Genomic DNA, 14,947 nt, shown 5'->3' on the forward strand with positions numbered 1-14,947 from the left:
GAAAGAAAGAATTAAATATACTAACACATGTATATTCAATTTTTTTTTTTTTAAGCTATCAGGAGTCCTCTTTCTCTTTTTTCTATGCAGCTTTTTGTAAGAGTTGTCTGTATGAGCTGTCACCATTTTCTTATTTATGATTCATTACTAAACTGGGTTCATTGACCCCCTTATTGTTAAATCAGGTATACCCATTTTAGTCTTTATGTTACTTGTTATCTCTGAAGCATTTGACACTGTTGGCTACTTCTTCCTCTTTGAACTCTCTATTATCCTGGGTTTGATCACATTCTATAAGGAAGCCATGTGGATTCTCTTAATAAAACCAGAACTTAATGGTTCCAGTGGTTCTGGGTGGACACATCCATCTCCAGTTAGGTAGGTTTGTTTAGGACTAAAGATCTAACTTTCTCTGAGATTTACTTTGCCTTTGACAATTTCTCAATAATTATTGTTACTACTACCATCATGCTGGGCCGAGTGGTCACAGGCAGAGCTGGATTCAAGTGTGTTCTCTCAAGTCTTCCCTTATTTCCTGTAAGGCACTGAGGCCAAAAGAATATTTCAAAGAGATGTGACATTGCATTTTAAATAAAGTGTTTTTAAAAGGTTCTTCTTGTCTCAGTTGAGTTCATTGCAACATCATTGTATAATAATGAACGATTAGGAGTAACAAAAATGCTCATCATTAGGGGAACTCATCACTACTGAACTGTATGAATGCATTATGTTATATCCATATGTGAGAGAGTAGGCAGCTAGTAAAATGAATGAAGTAGACCTAGATGTATTGATGATGTATAGAAAAAAAAATCAAGCGGAGGTCTGTTATTTTATCTGTCATCTGTCTATCTGTCTCATAATTTGTTACGGAAGAAAACGCTACAGAACAGAATTATGTGTAAATGTTTAACACTTGGTATCTACTCATCAAACCGTTATGAGTGATTTCATCTGAGGAGTGGAAATGGAGGGTGTTATGAGTTACTTTATTTCCTTTTTATATTTCTATTTTGTGATAAAACAATAATGATTCTGAGGATTTTAAATGTAGAAGAAATATCAACTTATGACCTTTTCTTACCTGTCTTGCTCTCCTTCCTCTAGCTTCTTGGGCTACAGTCTTTGCTTTTTTCATTTTCCTTCCAAACTGTAGCCACTCTAACTGAATCCCCTTAGTGGGCTTCTCCTATCTGAATCCTGTTTATCCCTCAAGAGTCATCTCTGGTTCCCTGAGAAGCATTGCTGGATTACTCAGACGTGTTTTATTATCTTCCCTTTGTGTTCCCATGGTACCCTGGGAAATCTTCCTTAGTCACTTGTGTCTAGGGCAGGAGCTGTTATTTGATTTTGTATTCCACGGGCCTGAGCGGGGTACCCAGCACATGGTAGAAATTCATTAAAAGGGGTTTCAGTGTTAAAATAATAAAGCATAAAATTTGGAGTAGATCTTCTTAATACCAGCATATGTCCTTTTGTGTAGGTTGTCATATTATGCTATTTTCCTTGAAGCTCTGTGTGAAGATACATGTTTTAATTAAACTGCAATTTATATCTCAGGATGTGTTCAGTTTATGTTGATAGGCTATCCTAATAGAACTCCAGGCAGTTTATTTAAATGTAATATTATTTCTTCAATTATAATTGGAGGACAGGAGAGTGATAATTTCATACTTCATTGTAACACAAAACAATACGGAGTATTTCTTATAGTATCTCCAAATGCATTAATTAAAGAAAACTTGCATTTGTGTGCTTCGAAATGTGTTATGTTGACTCAAGCAGAAGGATAAACAAAAATTGCTGTTTCTTCTGCATGTAAATTGCTTGTCTAACAGTTTGTTTTCTTTTTAGGTTCAACAGATAGATCGTGTGGTAGAAGTTGTGGAGGAAACAATTAAAGGTAATTGTTGAAAGTCAGATAAGCACATGTATATACTATTTGAACTGTATTATAAAATACTACTTAGTTAACATTGTTAAGCATTTTTATGAAAGTTATTGTTGGACAAAAATCATAAAATTTTGTCCTTGACTGCTTTGTGCATTGACCAATCCAATATAGGAGGCATATATTTGGTTGGCTTATAAATGTCAGGTATAGTCTTTTTAAAAAATCTTATTTTTATTTTAGTGTAAAATAGACTTAATTTGAACCTCAGATCAGGAAGACAGAATTTAATTTTAAAATAAGGAAACAGCTTTATTTTCAGTTTTATTGAGATATAATTGACATTATTTACTTGTTTTTATATCACGTAATTAGTTGTAGTTATCCCTTCTGAAAGTACTTTAAAAGTAGTATTCAATTTTGATTCCTCTTCTATGTATAATTTTTGTAGTTACAGAAAATAGAATTATGCTTTGATTGTTTTATTAGCCAGTGTTCTTTGAAACAGTTTCTTATTGAAGCCACTGAGGAATAAACCATTCTTAATTCTGTGGATTAATTTGTAAATATAGTCTACTTTAAGTGAATTGAGGTTCTCACTTAAAATTTTAACCATTTTTTTTAATAAATGGGAATTTGTGTTTTAAAAAAAACAGTCTACTTCCATCAAATTGAGATTTTTAACCACATACTTTTCCTTCTGGCTTGTATTTACTACCTTCCACATGCTGTTATTCATTAATTTTGAGTCTTTAATTTATTAGGTGACCACAGAATATGAGAATTTTAGACTATACCTTAGTCTTCCTTGAAATCCTGAAATAAAATGAAATATCACGATTAAAAATTTGTAGCAGTGATAACTTTGAATTTTTTTTTTCAAACTATACCTCAACCCCATCTTGTAAGGTCTAGAAGTATCATCACTAACATTTATTGTGCACTTACAGCGTGACAGGCACTATGCTAAGCATGGAGTAAGTCATTGAATTTTACAACAGTACTGTGAAGTACAGTGGGTACCTCTGTTTTCCTCATTTTTTAGAAGAGGAAGTTGCGACATAGGGGCACACAGGTAGTAAGTGGCATAGTTGGAATCTGAATCTAGGCAGTCTGATTCCGATGCCTGTGCTCTTAAATTTGACACTGTGTTCATACTATACCATGATTGCTGTGCTCTCTCCTAGTTGAGAATCACTGCCTTAACGGTTCAGTTGAGCTTCTTAAAGCAGGGCTTCAGGATGCTTGAGGGTATTGTTGCTTGAGTACCAGGCATATACTAGCCACTAAATATTTTTTAAAAACTGAATGACAGTAAAGATCATACAGGAGAAAATCTAGGTGACCATAGGTATGGCGATTACTTTTTAGATGTAACACGAAGGCATGATCTGTGAAAGAAATAATTGATGAGCTGGACCTCATTAAAATGAAAAACTTCTGTTATGCAAAAGACAGTATCAAGAGAATGGGAAGACAAGTCACAGGCTGGAAGAAAATATTTGCAAAAGACATACCTGATGAAGAACTGTAATCTAAAATACACAAATAACTCTCAAAACCCAACAACAGGAAAATAAGCAACCTGATTAAAAAATGGGCCAATGACTTCATCAGAAACCTCACCAAAGACACACAGATGGAAAATAAGCATATGAAAAGATGCTCCACATCATATGTCATCAGGGATGACACCAACCAGCCTGTTTCCTCCAAGAGTTAACTCATTAATACAAATTCAGATTTGCTTGAAAGGGGCTTATTATGAATAACAAAAGATGCTCCTCTCACCCTATCACTCAGGAAATCATAAGAGTTTTAGGAGATCTGTATCAAGAACTGGGGATGGTGACCAAATATGTATTTCTTATATCACAATATCACAGAAGGCCTATCACCTCCAGGTTGGGTTAATTAGGGATAGCATCGCACTGAAGAGTTTTGCTTAAGTGGGTTTATTGGAGCGACTGTAGTTGGGTTTAATTGTGATAGTCTACGGCAAGAGATGAGTTGAAGATGAAGTTGCTGTGGGTGTTCACTGGCAGGTTGGTTTGAGGGTGAGAAGATTGATGAATTAAGTCTTAGTAATACAACAGGAGAATTTCAGAGATGGGAGAAATAATTTTGTTAGATGCCCTTAGTTTGCAGATGAGGAAGCTGATCCAGGAAGGGGTTAAGGGACTCATTTGAGATCTTCTTGTTAATGGAGATCTGGGTCTGTCACTGAAACTTCCATTCTTCACTTTCTATTTCTACTGCCAAGACTTACAAGACAGCACAAGTTAGTGAAATAATGTGGTCCTTGTAACAGTTAACTACTTGTTGGTTGTTTTTCAGTAAGTTACTTTTCTGAGACTCAGTTTAAAATGGAGAGGATTAAATGGAGAAGACTTTTGAGATACCTGGGATGCACTAGGGGAAAATTCATGTTAATGTTTATTTCTTACTACCCCCTTAATACTTAGGGTGCAGGAATAATCTAACTGACCTTCGATTGCAGTCATGCTCCTTTCAATCAGACCGTATATACGGCTGTCATTTTCTGGGAATATCTCACTCTCCTGTATGTGTACCTTCAGTGGTTGCCTGTTACCTACCAAATTAACTTGTGACTTCTACCTCATTCTACCATTTCCACTTTTTCTTCCATTAATTCTGTACATACACCTTTTGCTCCAGTCAGCTGTACTGTTTGATATGTCTTGTATATTATTTGCAATTTGTTTCACATACATCTTAGGATCTTACACAGAAGTGGATAAGTTCTGTTTCCCTCCAGATCCATTCCCCACCCTTCCCCACCTTGATGTGTGTCCATGGAGGCAGACCTGTGTGGACTGCATCGGTAGGATCCTTGCTACCTGGCATCTAGTTGGATTTCTGCAGTTAGAGGTTGGGGGTGTGACTAGAGTGTGAAATGGGAGGATTCGTTCCCCTCTCTCACTCCCTTCTTCCCTGCCCATCCTAACCTGAAGGTCACAGCTCCTGTCAGGTGGCCCTCTCTATTCATCTGTTTCTCCGGGTTCCTGTAACTCTTCCTTTCCTTTGCTTTTTCAGGCCCAGGGGTGAAAACACACCCCATTGTTGCTAGCCTGAGAGGATTGCATTGTCTCTTGTTGGTTTTCCTAACATTGCCAAACTTTAGTAAATAGTCCCTTTATTAAAATCTCTGCAGTTACGCAGTGTGCCATCTGCTTTGCTGGGACCCTGATTGATAAATGCTCCTTGGAGGAGAAGGCTCTGCCCAGGAGGGCCAGATGGAATACAGCCTGACTAGAGGGTTCTGCTATAACTGTCTTGTTTCCACATTTGATTCCTGTTGGGCTGTCTTCATATGTCTTCCTTGAAGGGGGTTGGGACACACAGCCTCTGCCACAGCCTGTTTGCATTCTTCTTGTGGTATACAAAGTAGTATTTTAAAAAAATGTATTAATAAGATACATTGGTGATAAAAACATTTAAATCTATTGTAATTACAAGAAAACCAAACAAAGCATATTCCCTTTGTATCTGTCTTGGTTGGAGCAAACTGGAGAATTTAAGATATGCTGAATGAGTTCTCACTGTTTAACACTAGTGGCCTGAAAATTCCATCCATTTATAGCATTTGCTTTAGGAGACACCCTATTATAACGACTTTCGGATTTTCTTTTGTATCATCTTGATAGTTGAACAAGATATGTAACTAAAGCTAAGGGAAGAAGTACAATATTTAAAGGATTTACATTTCTTTCTTTTTTTTTTTTAACATCTTTATTGGAGTATAATTGCTTTACAGTGGTGTGTAAGTTTCTGCTTTATAACAAAGGGAATCGGTTATACATATACATATATCCCCATATCTCTTCCCTGTTGTGTTTCCCTCCCTCCCACCCTCCCTATCCCACCCCTCTAGGTGGTCACAAAACACCGAGCTGATTTCCCTGTACTATGCAGCTGCTTCCCACTAGCTATCTATTTTACATTTGGTAGTGTATATATGTCCATGCCACTCTCTCACTTCGTCCCAGCTTGCCCTTCCCCCTCCCGTATCCTCAAGTCCATTCTCTAGTAGGTCTGCGTCTTTATTCCTGTCTTGCCCCTAGGTTCTTCATGACCATTTTTTTTTTTTTTTTTTTAGATTCCATATATATGTGTTAGCATATGGTATTTGTTTTTCTCTTTCTGACTTACTTCACTCTGTGTGACAGACTCTAGGTCCATCCACCTCACTACAAATAACTCAATTTCGTTCCTTTTTATGGCTGAGTAATAATCCACTGTATATATGTGCCACATATTCTTTATCCATTCATCTGTTGATGGACACTTAGGTTGCTTCCATGTCCTGGCTATTGTAAATAGAGCTGCAATGAACATTGTGGTACATGACTCTTTTTGAAGTATGGTTTTTTCAGAGTATATGCACAGTAGTGGGATTGCTGGGTCGTTTGGTAGTTCTTTTTTTAGTTTTTTAAGGAACCTCCATACTGTTCTCCATAGTGGCTGTATCAATTTACATTCCCACCAACATTGCAAGAGGGTTCCCTTTTCTCCACACCCTCTCCAGCATTTATTGTCTGTAGATTTTTTGATGATGGCCATTCTGACCAGTGTGAGATGATATCTCATTGTAGTTTTGATTTGCATTTCTCTAATGATTAATGATGTTGAGCATTCGTTCATGTGTTTGTTGGCAATCTGTATATCTTCTTTGGAGAAATGTCTATTTACGTCTTCTGCCCATTTTTGGATTGGGTTGTTTGTTTTTTTGATATTGAGCTGCATGAGCTGCTTGTAAATTTTGGAGATTAATCCTTTGTCCGTTGCTTCATTTGCAAATATTTTCTCCCATTCTGAGGTTGTCTTTTCGTCTTATTTATGGTTTCCTTTGCTGTGCAAAAGCTTTTAAGTTTCATTAGGTCCCATTTGTTTATTTTTGTTTTTATTTCCATTTCTCTAGGAGGTGGGTCAAAAGGATCTTGCTGTGATCTGTGTCATAGAGTGTTCTGCCTATGTTGTCCTGTAAGAGTTTGATAGTGTCTGGCCTTACTTACATTTAGGTCTTTAATCCATTTTGAGTTTATTTTTGTGTATGGTGTTAGGGAGTGTTCTAATTTCATTCTTTTACAAGTGGCTGTCCAGTTTTCCCAGCACCACTTATTGAAGAGGCTGTCTTTTCACCATTGCATATTCTTGCCTCCTTTATCAAAAATAAGGTGACCATATGTGCGTGGGTTTGTCTCTGGGCTTTCTATCCTGTTCCATTGATCTATATTTCTGTTTTTGTGCCAGTACCATACTGTCTTGATTACTGTAGCTTTGTAGTATAGTCTGAAGCCAGGGAGCCTGATTCCTCCAGCTCTGTTTTTCTTTCTCAAGATTGCTTTGGCTACTCGGGGTCTTTTGTGTTTTCATACCAATTGTGAAATTTTTTGTTCTCGTTCTGTGAAAAATGCCAGTGGTAGTTTGATAGGGATTGCATTGAATCTGTAGATTGCTTCGGGTGGTATAGTCATTTTCACAATGTTGATTCTTCCAATCCAAGAACATGGTATATTTCTCCATCTGTTTGTATCATCTTTAATTTCTTTCATCAGTGTCTTATAATTTTCTGCATACAGGTCTTTTGTCTCCTTGGGTAGGTTTATTCCTAGATATATTATTCTTTGTGTTGCAATGGTAAATGGGAGTGTTTTCTTAATTGCACTTTCAGATTTTTCATCATTAGTGTATAGGAATGCCAGAGATTTGTGTGCATTAATTTTGTATCCTGCTACTTTACCAAATTCATTGATTACCTCTAGTAGTTTTCTGGTAGCATCTTTAGGATTCTTTATGTTTAGTATCATGTCATCTGCAAACAGTGACAGCTTTACTTCTTCTTTTCCGATTTGGATTCCTTTTATTTCTTTTTCTTCTCTGATTGCTGTGGCTAACACTTCCAAAACAGTGTTGAATAATAGTGGTGAGAGTGGGCAACCTTGTCTTGTTCCTGATCTTAGTGGAAATGGTTTCAGTGTTTCACTATTGAGGACCATGTTGGCTGTGGGTTTGTCATATATGGCCTTTATTACGTTGAGGTAAGTCCCCTCTATGCCTACTTTCTGGAGGGTTTTTATCATAAATGGGTGTTGAATTTTGTCAAAAGCTTTCTCTGCATCTATTGAGATGATCATATGGTTTTTCTCCTTCAATTTGTTAATATGGTGTATCACACTGAATTGATTTGCGTATATTGAAGAATCCTTGCATTCCTGGGATAAACCCCACTTGATCCTGGTGTATGATCCTTCTAATGTGCTGTTGGATTCTGTTTGCTAGTATTTTGTTGAGGAATTTTGCATCAATGTTCATCAGTGATATTGGCCTGTAGTTTTCTATCTTTGTGACATCTTTGTCTGGTTTTGGTATCAGGGTGATGGTGGCCTCGTAGAATGAGTTTGGGAGTGTTCCTCCCTCTGCAATATTTTGGAAGAGTTTGAGAAGGATAGGTGTTAGCTCTTCTCTAAATGTTTGATAGAATTCGCCTGTGAAGCCATCTGGTCCTGGGCTTTTGTGTGTTGGAAGATTTTTAATCACAGTTTCAATTTCAGTGCTTGTGATTGGTCTGTTCATATTTTCTACTTCTTCCTGGTTCAGTCTCGGCAGGTCGTGCATTTCTAAGAATTTGTCCATTTCTTCCAGGTGGTCCATTTTACTGGCATAGAGTTGCTTGTAGTCATCTCTCATGATCCTTTGTATTTCTGCAGTGTCTGTTGTTACTTCTCCTTTTTCATTTCTAATTCTATTGATTTGAGTCTTCTCCCTTTTTTTCTTGATGAGTCTGGCTAATGGTTTATCAATTTTGTTTATCCTCTCAAAGAACCAGCTTTTAGTTTTATTGATCTTTGCTATTGTTTCCTTAATTTTTTTTCATTTATTTCTGATCTGATCTTTATGATTTCTTTCCTTCTGGTAACTTTGGGGTTTTTTTGTTCTTCTTTGTCTAATTGCTTTAGGTGTAAGGTTAGGTTGTTTATTTGAGCTGTTTCTTGTTTCTTAAGGCAGGATTGTATTGCTATAACTTCCCTCTTAGAACTGCTTTTGCTGCATCCCATAGGTTTTGGGTCATCGTGTTTTCATTGTCATTTGTTTCTAGGCATTTTTTGATTTCCCCTTTGATTTCTTCAGTGATCTCTTGGTTATTAAGTAGTGTATTGTTTAGCCTCCATGTGTTTGTATTTTTTACAGATTTTTTCCCATAATTGTGGTTGGAAAAGATACTTGATATGATTTCAATTTTCTTAAATTTACCAAGGCTTGATTTGTGACCCAAGATATGATCTATCCTGGAGAATGTTCCATGAGCACTTGAGAAGAAAGTGTAATCTGTTGTTTTTGGATGGAATGTCCTATAAATATCAATTAAGTCCATCTTGTTTAATGTATCATTAAAGGCTTGTGTTTCCTTATTGATTTTCATTTTGGATGATCTGTCCGTTGGTGAAAGTGGGGTGTTAAAGTCCCCTACTATGATTGTGTTACTGTCGATTTCCCCTTTTATGGCTGTTAGTATTTGCCTTATGTATTGAGGTACTCCTGTGTTGGGTGCATAAATATTTACAATTGTTATATCTTCTTCTTGGATTGATCCCTTGATCATTATGTAGTGTCCTTCTTTGTCTCTTGTAACAGTCTTTGCTTTAAAGTCTATTTTGTCTGATATGAGAATTGCTACTCCAGCTTTCTTTTGATTTCCATTTACGTGGAATATTTTTTTCCACCCCCTCACTTTCAGTCTGTATGTGTCCCTAGGTCTGAAGTGGGTCTCTTGTAGACAGCATATATACGGATCTTGTTTTTGTATTCATTCAGCCTGTCTATGTCTTTTGGTTGGAGCATTTAATCCATTTACATTTAAGATAATTATCGATATGTATGTTCCCATTACCATTTTCTTAATTGTTTTGGGTTTGTTTTTGTAGGTCTTTTCCTTCTTCTGTGTTTCCTGCCTAGAGAAGTTCCTTTAGCATTTGTTGTAGAGCTGGTTTGGTGGTGCTGAATTCTCTTAGCTTTTGCTTGTCTGTAAAGGTTTTAATTTCTCTATTGAATCCGAATGAGATCCTTGTTGGGTAGAGTAATCTTGGTTGTAGGTTTTTCTCCTTGATCACTGAAAATATGTCCTGCCACTCCCTTCTGGCTTGCAGAGTTTCTGCTGAAAGATCAGCTGTTAACCTTATGGGGATTCCCTTGTGTGTTATTTGTTGTTATTCCCTTTCTGCTTTTAATATTTGTTCTTTGTATTTAATTTTTGATAGTTTGATTAATATGTGTCTTGGCGTGTTTCTCCTTGGATTTATCCTGTATGGGACTCTCTGTGCTTCCTGGACTTGATTAATTATTTCCTTTCCCATATTAGGGAAGTTTTCAACTATAATCTCTTCACATATTTTCTCAGTCCGTTTCTTTTTCTCTTCTTCTGGGACCCCTATAATTCACATGTTGGTGTGTTTAATGTTGTCCCAGAGGTCTCTGAGACTGTCCTCAATTCTTTTCATTCTTTTTTCTTTATCCAGCTCTATTCCACTATTTTATCTTCCAGGTCACTTATCTGTTCTTCTGCCTCAGTTATTCTGGTATTGAGCCCTTCTAGAGAATTTTTAATTTCATTTATTGTGTTGTTTATCACTGTTTGTTTGCTCTTTAGTTCTTCTAGGTCCTTGTTAAACGTTTCTTGTATTTTCTCCATTCTGTTTCCAAGATTTTGGATCATCTTTACAATCATTATTCTGAATTCTTTTTCAGGTAGACTGCCTATTTCCTCTTCATTTGTTAGGTCTGGTGGGTTTTTACCTTGCTCATTCATCTGCTGTGTGTTTCTCTTTCTTCTCATTTGGCTTAACTTACTGTGTTTGGGGTCTCCTTTTCGCAGGCTGCAGGTTCGTAGTTCCCGTTGTTTTTGGTGTCTGCCCCCAGTGGCTAAGGTTGGTTCAGTGGGTTGTGTAGGCTTCCTGGTGGAGGGGACTAGTGCCTGTGTTCTGGTGGATGAGGCTGGATCTTGTCTTTCTGGTGGGCAGGTCCACATCTGGTGGTGTGTTTTGGGGTGTCTGTGGCCTTATTATGATTTTAGGCACCCTCTCTGCTAATGGGTGGGGTTGTGTTCCTGTCTTGCTAGTTGTTTGGCATAGGGTGTCCAGCAGTGTAGCTTGCTGGTCGTTGAGTGGAGCTGGGTCTTGGCGTTGAGATGGAGATCTCTGGGAGATTTTCGCCGTTTGATATTACGTGGAGCTGGGAGGTTTCTTGTGTGCCAGTGTCCTGAACTTGGCTCTCCCACCTCAGAGGCACAGCCCTGATGCCTGGCTGGAGCACCAAGAGCCTGTCATCCATGTGGCTCAGAATAAAAGGGAGAAAAAAAGAAGGAAAGAAAGAAGAAGATAAAATAAAATAAAATAAAGTTATTAAAATAAAAAATAATTATTAAAAAAATTTTTTTAAGTAGTTAAAAAAGGAAAGAAAGAAAGAAGAGAGCCACCAAACCAAAAAACTAATCCAATTATAACAAGCGCTAGAAATTATACTAAAAAAACAAAAAAAAAGAAAAACAGACAGAGAGAACCCTAGGACAAATGGTAAAAGCAAAGCTACACAGACAAAATCATACACAGAAGCATACACATGCACACTCACAAAATGAGGAAAAGGGGAAAAAATAATAAATCTTGCTCCCAAAGTCCACCTCTTCAATTTGGGATGATTCGTTGTCTATTCAGGTATTCCACAGACGCAGGTACATCAAGTTGATTGTGGAGATTTAATCCGCTGCTCCTGAGGCTGCTGGGGGAAATTTCCTTTCTCTTCTTTGTTCGCACAGCTCCCTGGTTTCAGCTTTGGATTTGGCCCCGCCTCTGCGTGTAGGTCGCCTGAGGGCGTCTGTTCCCACTCAGACAGGACGGGGTTAAAGGAGCAGCTGCTTCGGGGGCTCTGGCTCACTCAGGCCGGGGGGAAGGAGGGTACGGATGCGGGGCGAGCCTGCGGCGGCAGAGGCCGGCGTGACGTTGCACCAGCCTGAGGCGCCACGTGTTACTCCCGGGGAAGTTGTCCCCGGATCACGGGACCCTGGCAGAGGCGGGCTGCACAGGCTCCCGGGAAGGGAGGTGTGGATAGTGACCTGTGCTCGCACACAGGCTTCTTGGTGGCGGCAGCAGCAGCTTTAGTGTCCCATGCCCGTCTCGGGTCCGCGCTGATAGTCGCCGCTTGCCTCCGTCTCTGGAGCTCGTTTAGGCGGCGCTCTGAATCCCCTCTCCTCGCGCACCAGGAAACAAAGAGGCAAGAAAAAGTCTCTTGCCTCTTCAGCGGCTCCATACTTTTCCCGGACTCCCTCCCGGCTAGCTGTGGCGCACTAGCCCCCTTCAGGCTGTGTTCACGCTGCCAACCCCAGTCCTCTCCCTGGGATCCGACCGAAGCCCGAGCCTCAGCTCCCAGCCCCCGCCCGCCCCGGCGGGTGAGCAGACAAGCCTCTCGGGCTGGTGAGTGCTGCTCGGCACCGCTCCTCTGTGCGGGAATCTCTCCGCTCTGCCCTCCGCACCCCTGTGGCTGCGCTCTCCTCCGTGGCACCGAAGCTTCCCTCCTCCGCCACCCGCAGTCTCCACCCGCGAAGGGGCTTCCTAGTGTGTGGAAACCTTTCTTCCTTCACAGCTCCCTCCCACTGGTGCAGGTCCTGTCCCTATTCTTTGTCTCTGTTTCTTCTTTTCTCTTTTGCCCTACCCAGGTATGTGGGGAGTTTCTTGCCTTTTGGGAAGTCTGAGGTCTTCTGCCAGCGTTCAGTAGGTGTTTGTAGGAGTTGTTCCACACGTAGATGTATTTCTGATGTATTTGTGGGGAGGAAGGTGATCTCCACGTCTTACTCCTCCGCCATCTTGAAGCTCCTCCTACATTTCTTTCTTTAAAAAATACTCATATTCACCTTAGTCTTGCTTTACGTGGTCACTAAAGCCCCCCCTAGTTTTTGGTATAAAAGCTTTGAAGGAAATATAAATCTGGGTATTTGTTCTGATATATGTATATGAAGTCCTCTAAACAAAAGAAATCTTAAAAAAAATTCTTTGTAAAAGATAGTCAAACCAGATAACTTAAGACAAATGATTGCAAATAAATATTGCGTATTGAAAATAGAAAAATGTTTCTACTGTTAAGTCATATTTCTTCTCTAGTCAGTCTCTAATAAAGGAGGCCTCAATTGTTTTAATATGTTTGCTGGTATTTCATTTAGTCTGATTTCAGATGCCTCCAGTGTTGGTAATTCAAGGCTTTCCCAGTATGGTACAATCTGAAAGTTTTATTGATTTTCCATTTCCCCTAACTTCTCAGTAATTGATGTGATCTTGGATTAGGCTGACCTAAATTCCCAGGGTACTTCACCAAACAGCTCTTTCTTATTTAACACATTGCTATTAATCTTCACTCTGTCAGAATTGTACTTTGCATTTGATACTAATTTAGAATATAAACTTTTTGTAAATTGAGACTGTAAGGTGGAACTATCTCAAGGGTGGTTTTATCAGTGTTAATGACTTAGTAACTTCTCTTACGATGGAGATTTAGTTGAAGATGTTTCCACACTTAATGAGTAAGTGAACTGAGCTTGGATATGTAGCATGGTACATCTGGGATAGTATTGAACCACAAAAGCACATCTGCTATTTCAGCATTTGCTTTTCAATAAAATAATTTTCTTTTTTTTTTAACATCTTTATTGGAATATAATTGCTTTACAATGGTGTATTAGTTTCTGCTTTATAACAAAGTGAATCAACTATACGTGTACATTTATCCCCATATCTTCTCTCTCTTGAGTCTCCCTCCCACCCTCCCTATCTCAAGTGAATAAACTGGCAACATAGAGTAATTTGATGGCTCAGATGTAACTAGACAGGAAATTTAAATCTGCTTTTCTCTTTTTTCTTGAAAATTTTGATAATTAGAAGTATTTAATAGTTTGTTACTTTTTATTGTCATAAAGCACAGAGCTGATCTCCCTGTGCTATGCGGCTGCTTCCCACTAGCTATCTATTTTACATTTGGTAGTGTATATATGTCCATGCCACTCTCTCACTTCGTCGCAGCTTACCCTTCCCCTTCCCCACGTCCTCAAGTCCATTCTCTACGTCTGCGTCTTTATTCCTGTCCTGCCCCTAGGTTCTTCAGAACCATTTTTTTTTTTTTTTTTTTAGATTCCATATATATGTGTTAGCATACGGTATTTGTTTTTCTCTTTCTGACTTACTTCACTCTGTATGACAGACTCTAGGTCCATCCATCTCACTACAACTAACTCAATTTCATTTCTTTTTATGGCTGAGTAATATTTCATTGTATATATGTGCCACATCTTCTTTATCCATTCATCAGTTGATGGACACTTAGGTTGCTTCGATGTCCTGGCTATTGTAAAGGGTGCTGCAATGAACATTGTGGTACATGACTCTTTTTGAAGTATGGTTTTCTCAGGGTATATGCCCAGTAGTGGGATTGCTGGGTTGTATGGTAGTTCTATTTTTAGTTTTTAAAGGAACCTCCATACTGTTCTCCATAGTGGCTGTATCAATTTACATTCCCACCAACAGTGCAAGAGGGTTCCCTTTTCTCCACACCCTCTCCAGCATTTATTTGTAGATTGTTTGATGATGGCCATTCTGACTGTTGTGAGGTGATACCTCACTGTAGTTTTGATTTGCATTTCTCTAATGATTAGTGATGTCAAAATATGCTTTGAAAGGATACTCTTATGCATCATCTCATTATGTGTAATCTCTGATGTAGTTACTGTAGTCTGAGTATAGTGGAAAAAGTTGTGCATTGGCTTTACATGTTGGGAACACTTCCCCTTCTCACTGGTATAATTAGATAGGTGATAACTTCTGCCTTCTAATAACTAAAGGAGCCAGAAATTTATTGCTGTTATTTAGTTTTGTTTTTTGTTTTTTTTCCTCATGAACCTGTTTGTTTTAAGTTTATGTTCTGTGTTAATATGTGGTTACAGGTTGGTAAACATTGCATTTTGCCACCTTCTTAGATGTGTCAGTTCATGTCCCTTTC

At 38.6% G+C, this 14,947-nt stretch overlaps 1 protein-coding gene across 3 annotated transcripts in view; it reads left to right on the top strand.

The window, feature by feature from the left end:
* The window catches only part of CDKAL1 (CDK5 regulatory subunit associated protein 1 like 1), a 669,678-nt gene that overhangs the window by 191,225 nt on the left and 463,506 nt on the right, over positions 1 to 14,947 (top strand). For all 3 annotated transcript variants that reach the window (XM_061194866.1, XM_061194868.1, XM_061194867.1), the window contains exon 7: positions 1,855 to 1,903. In XM_061194866.1, coding sequence (XP_061050849.1) covers positions 1,855 to 1,903 — 49 coding nt within the window. The remainder of the gene's footprint in view (positions 1 to 1,854; positions 1,904 to 14,947) is intronic.

This window comes from Eubalaena glacialis, chromosome 7, assembly GCF_028564815.1.
Source record: "Eubalaena glacialis isolate mEubGla1 chromosome 7, mEubGla1.1.hap2.+ XY, whole genome shotgun sequence".
Classification (NCBI taxonomy): domain Eukaryota; kingdom Metazoa; phylum Chordata; class Mammalia; order Artiodactyla; family Balaenidae; genus Eubalaena; species Eubalaena glacialis.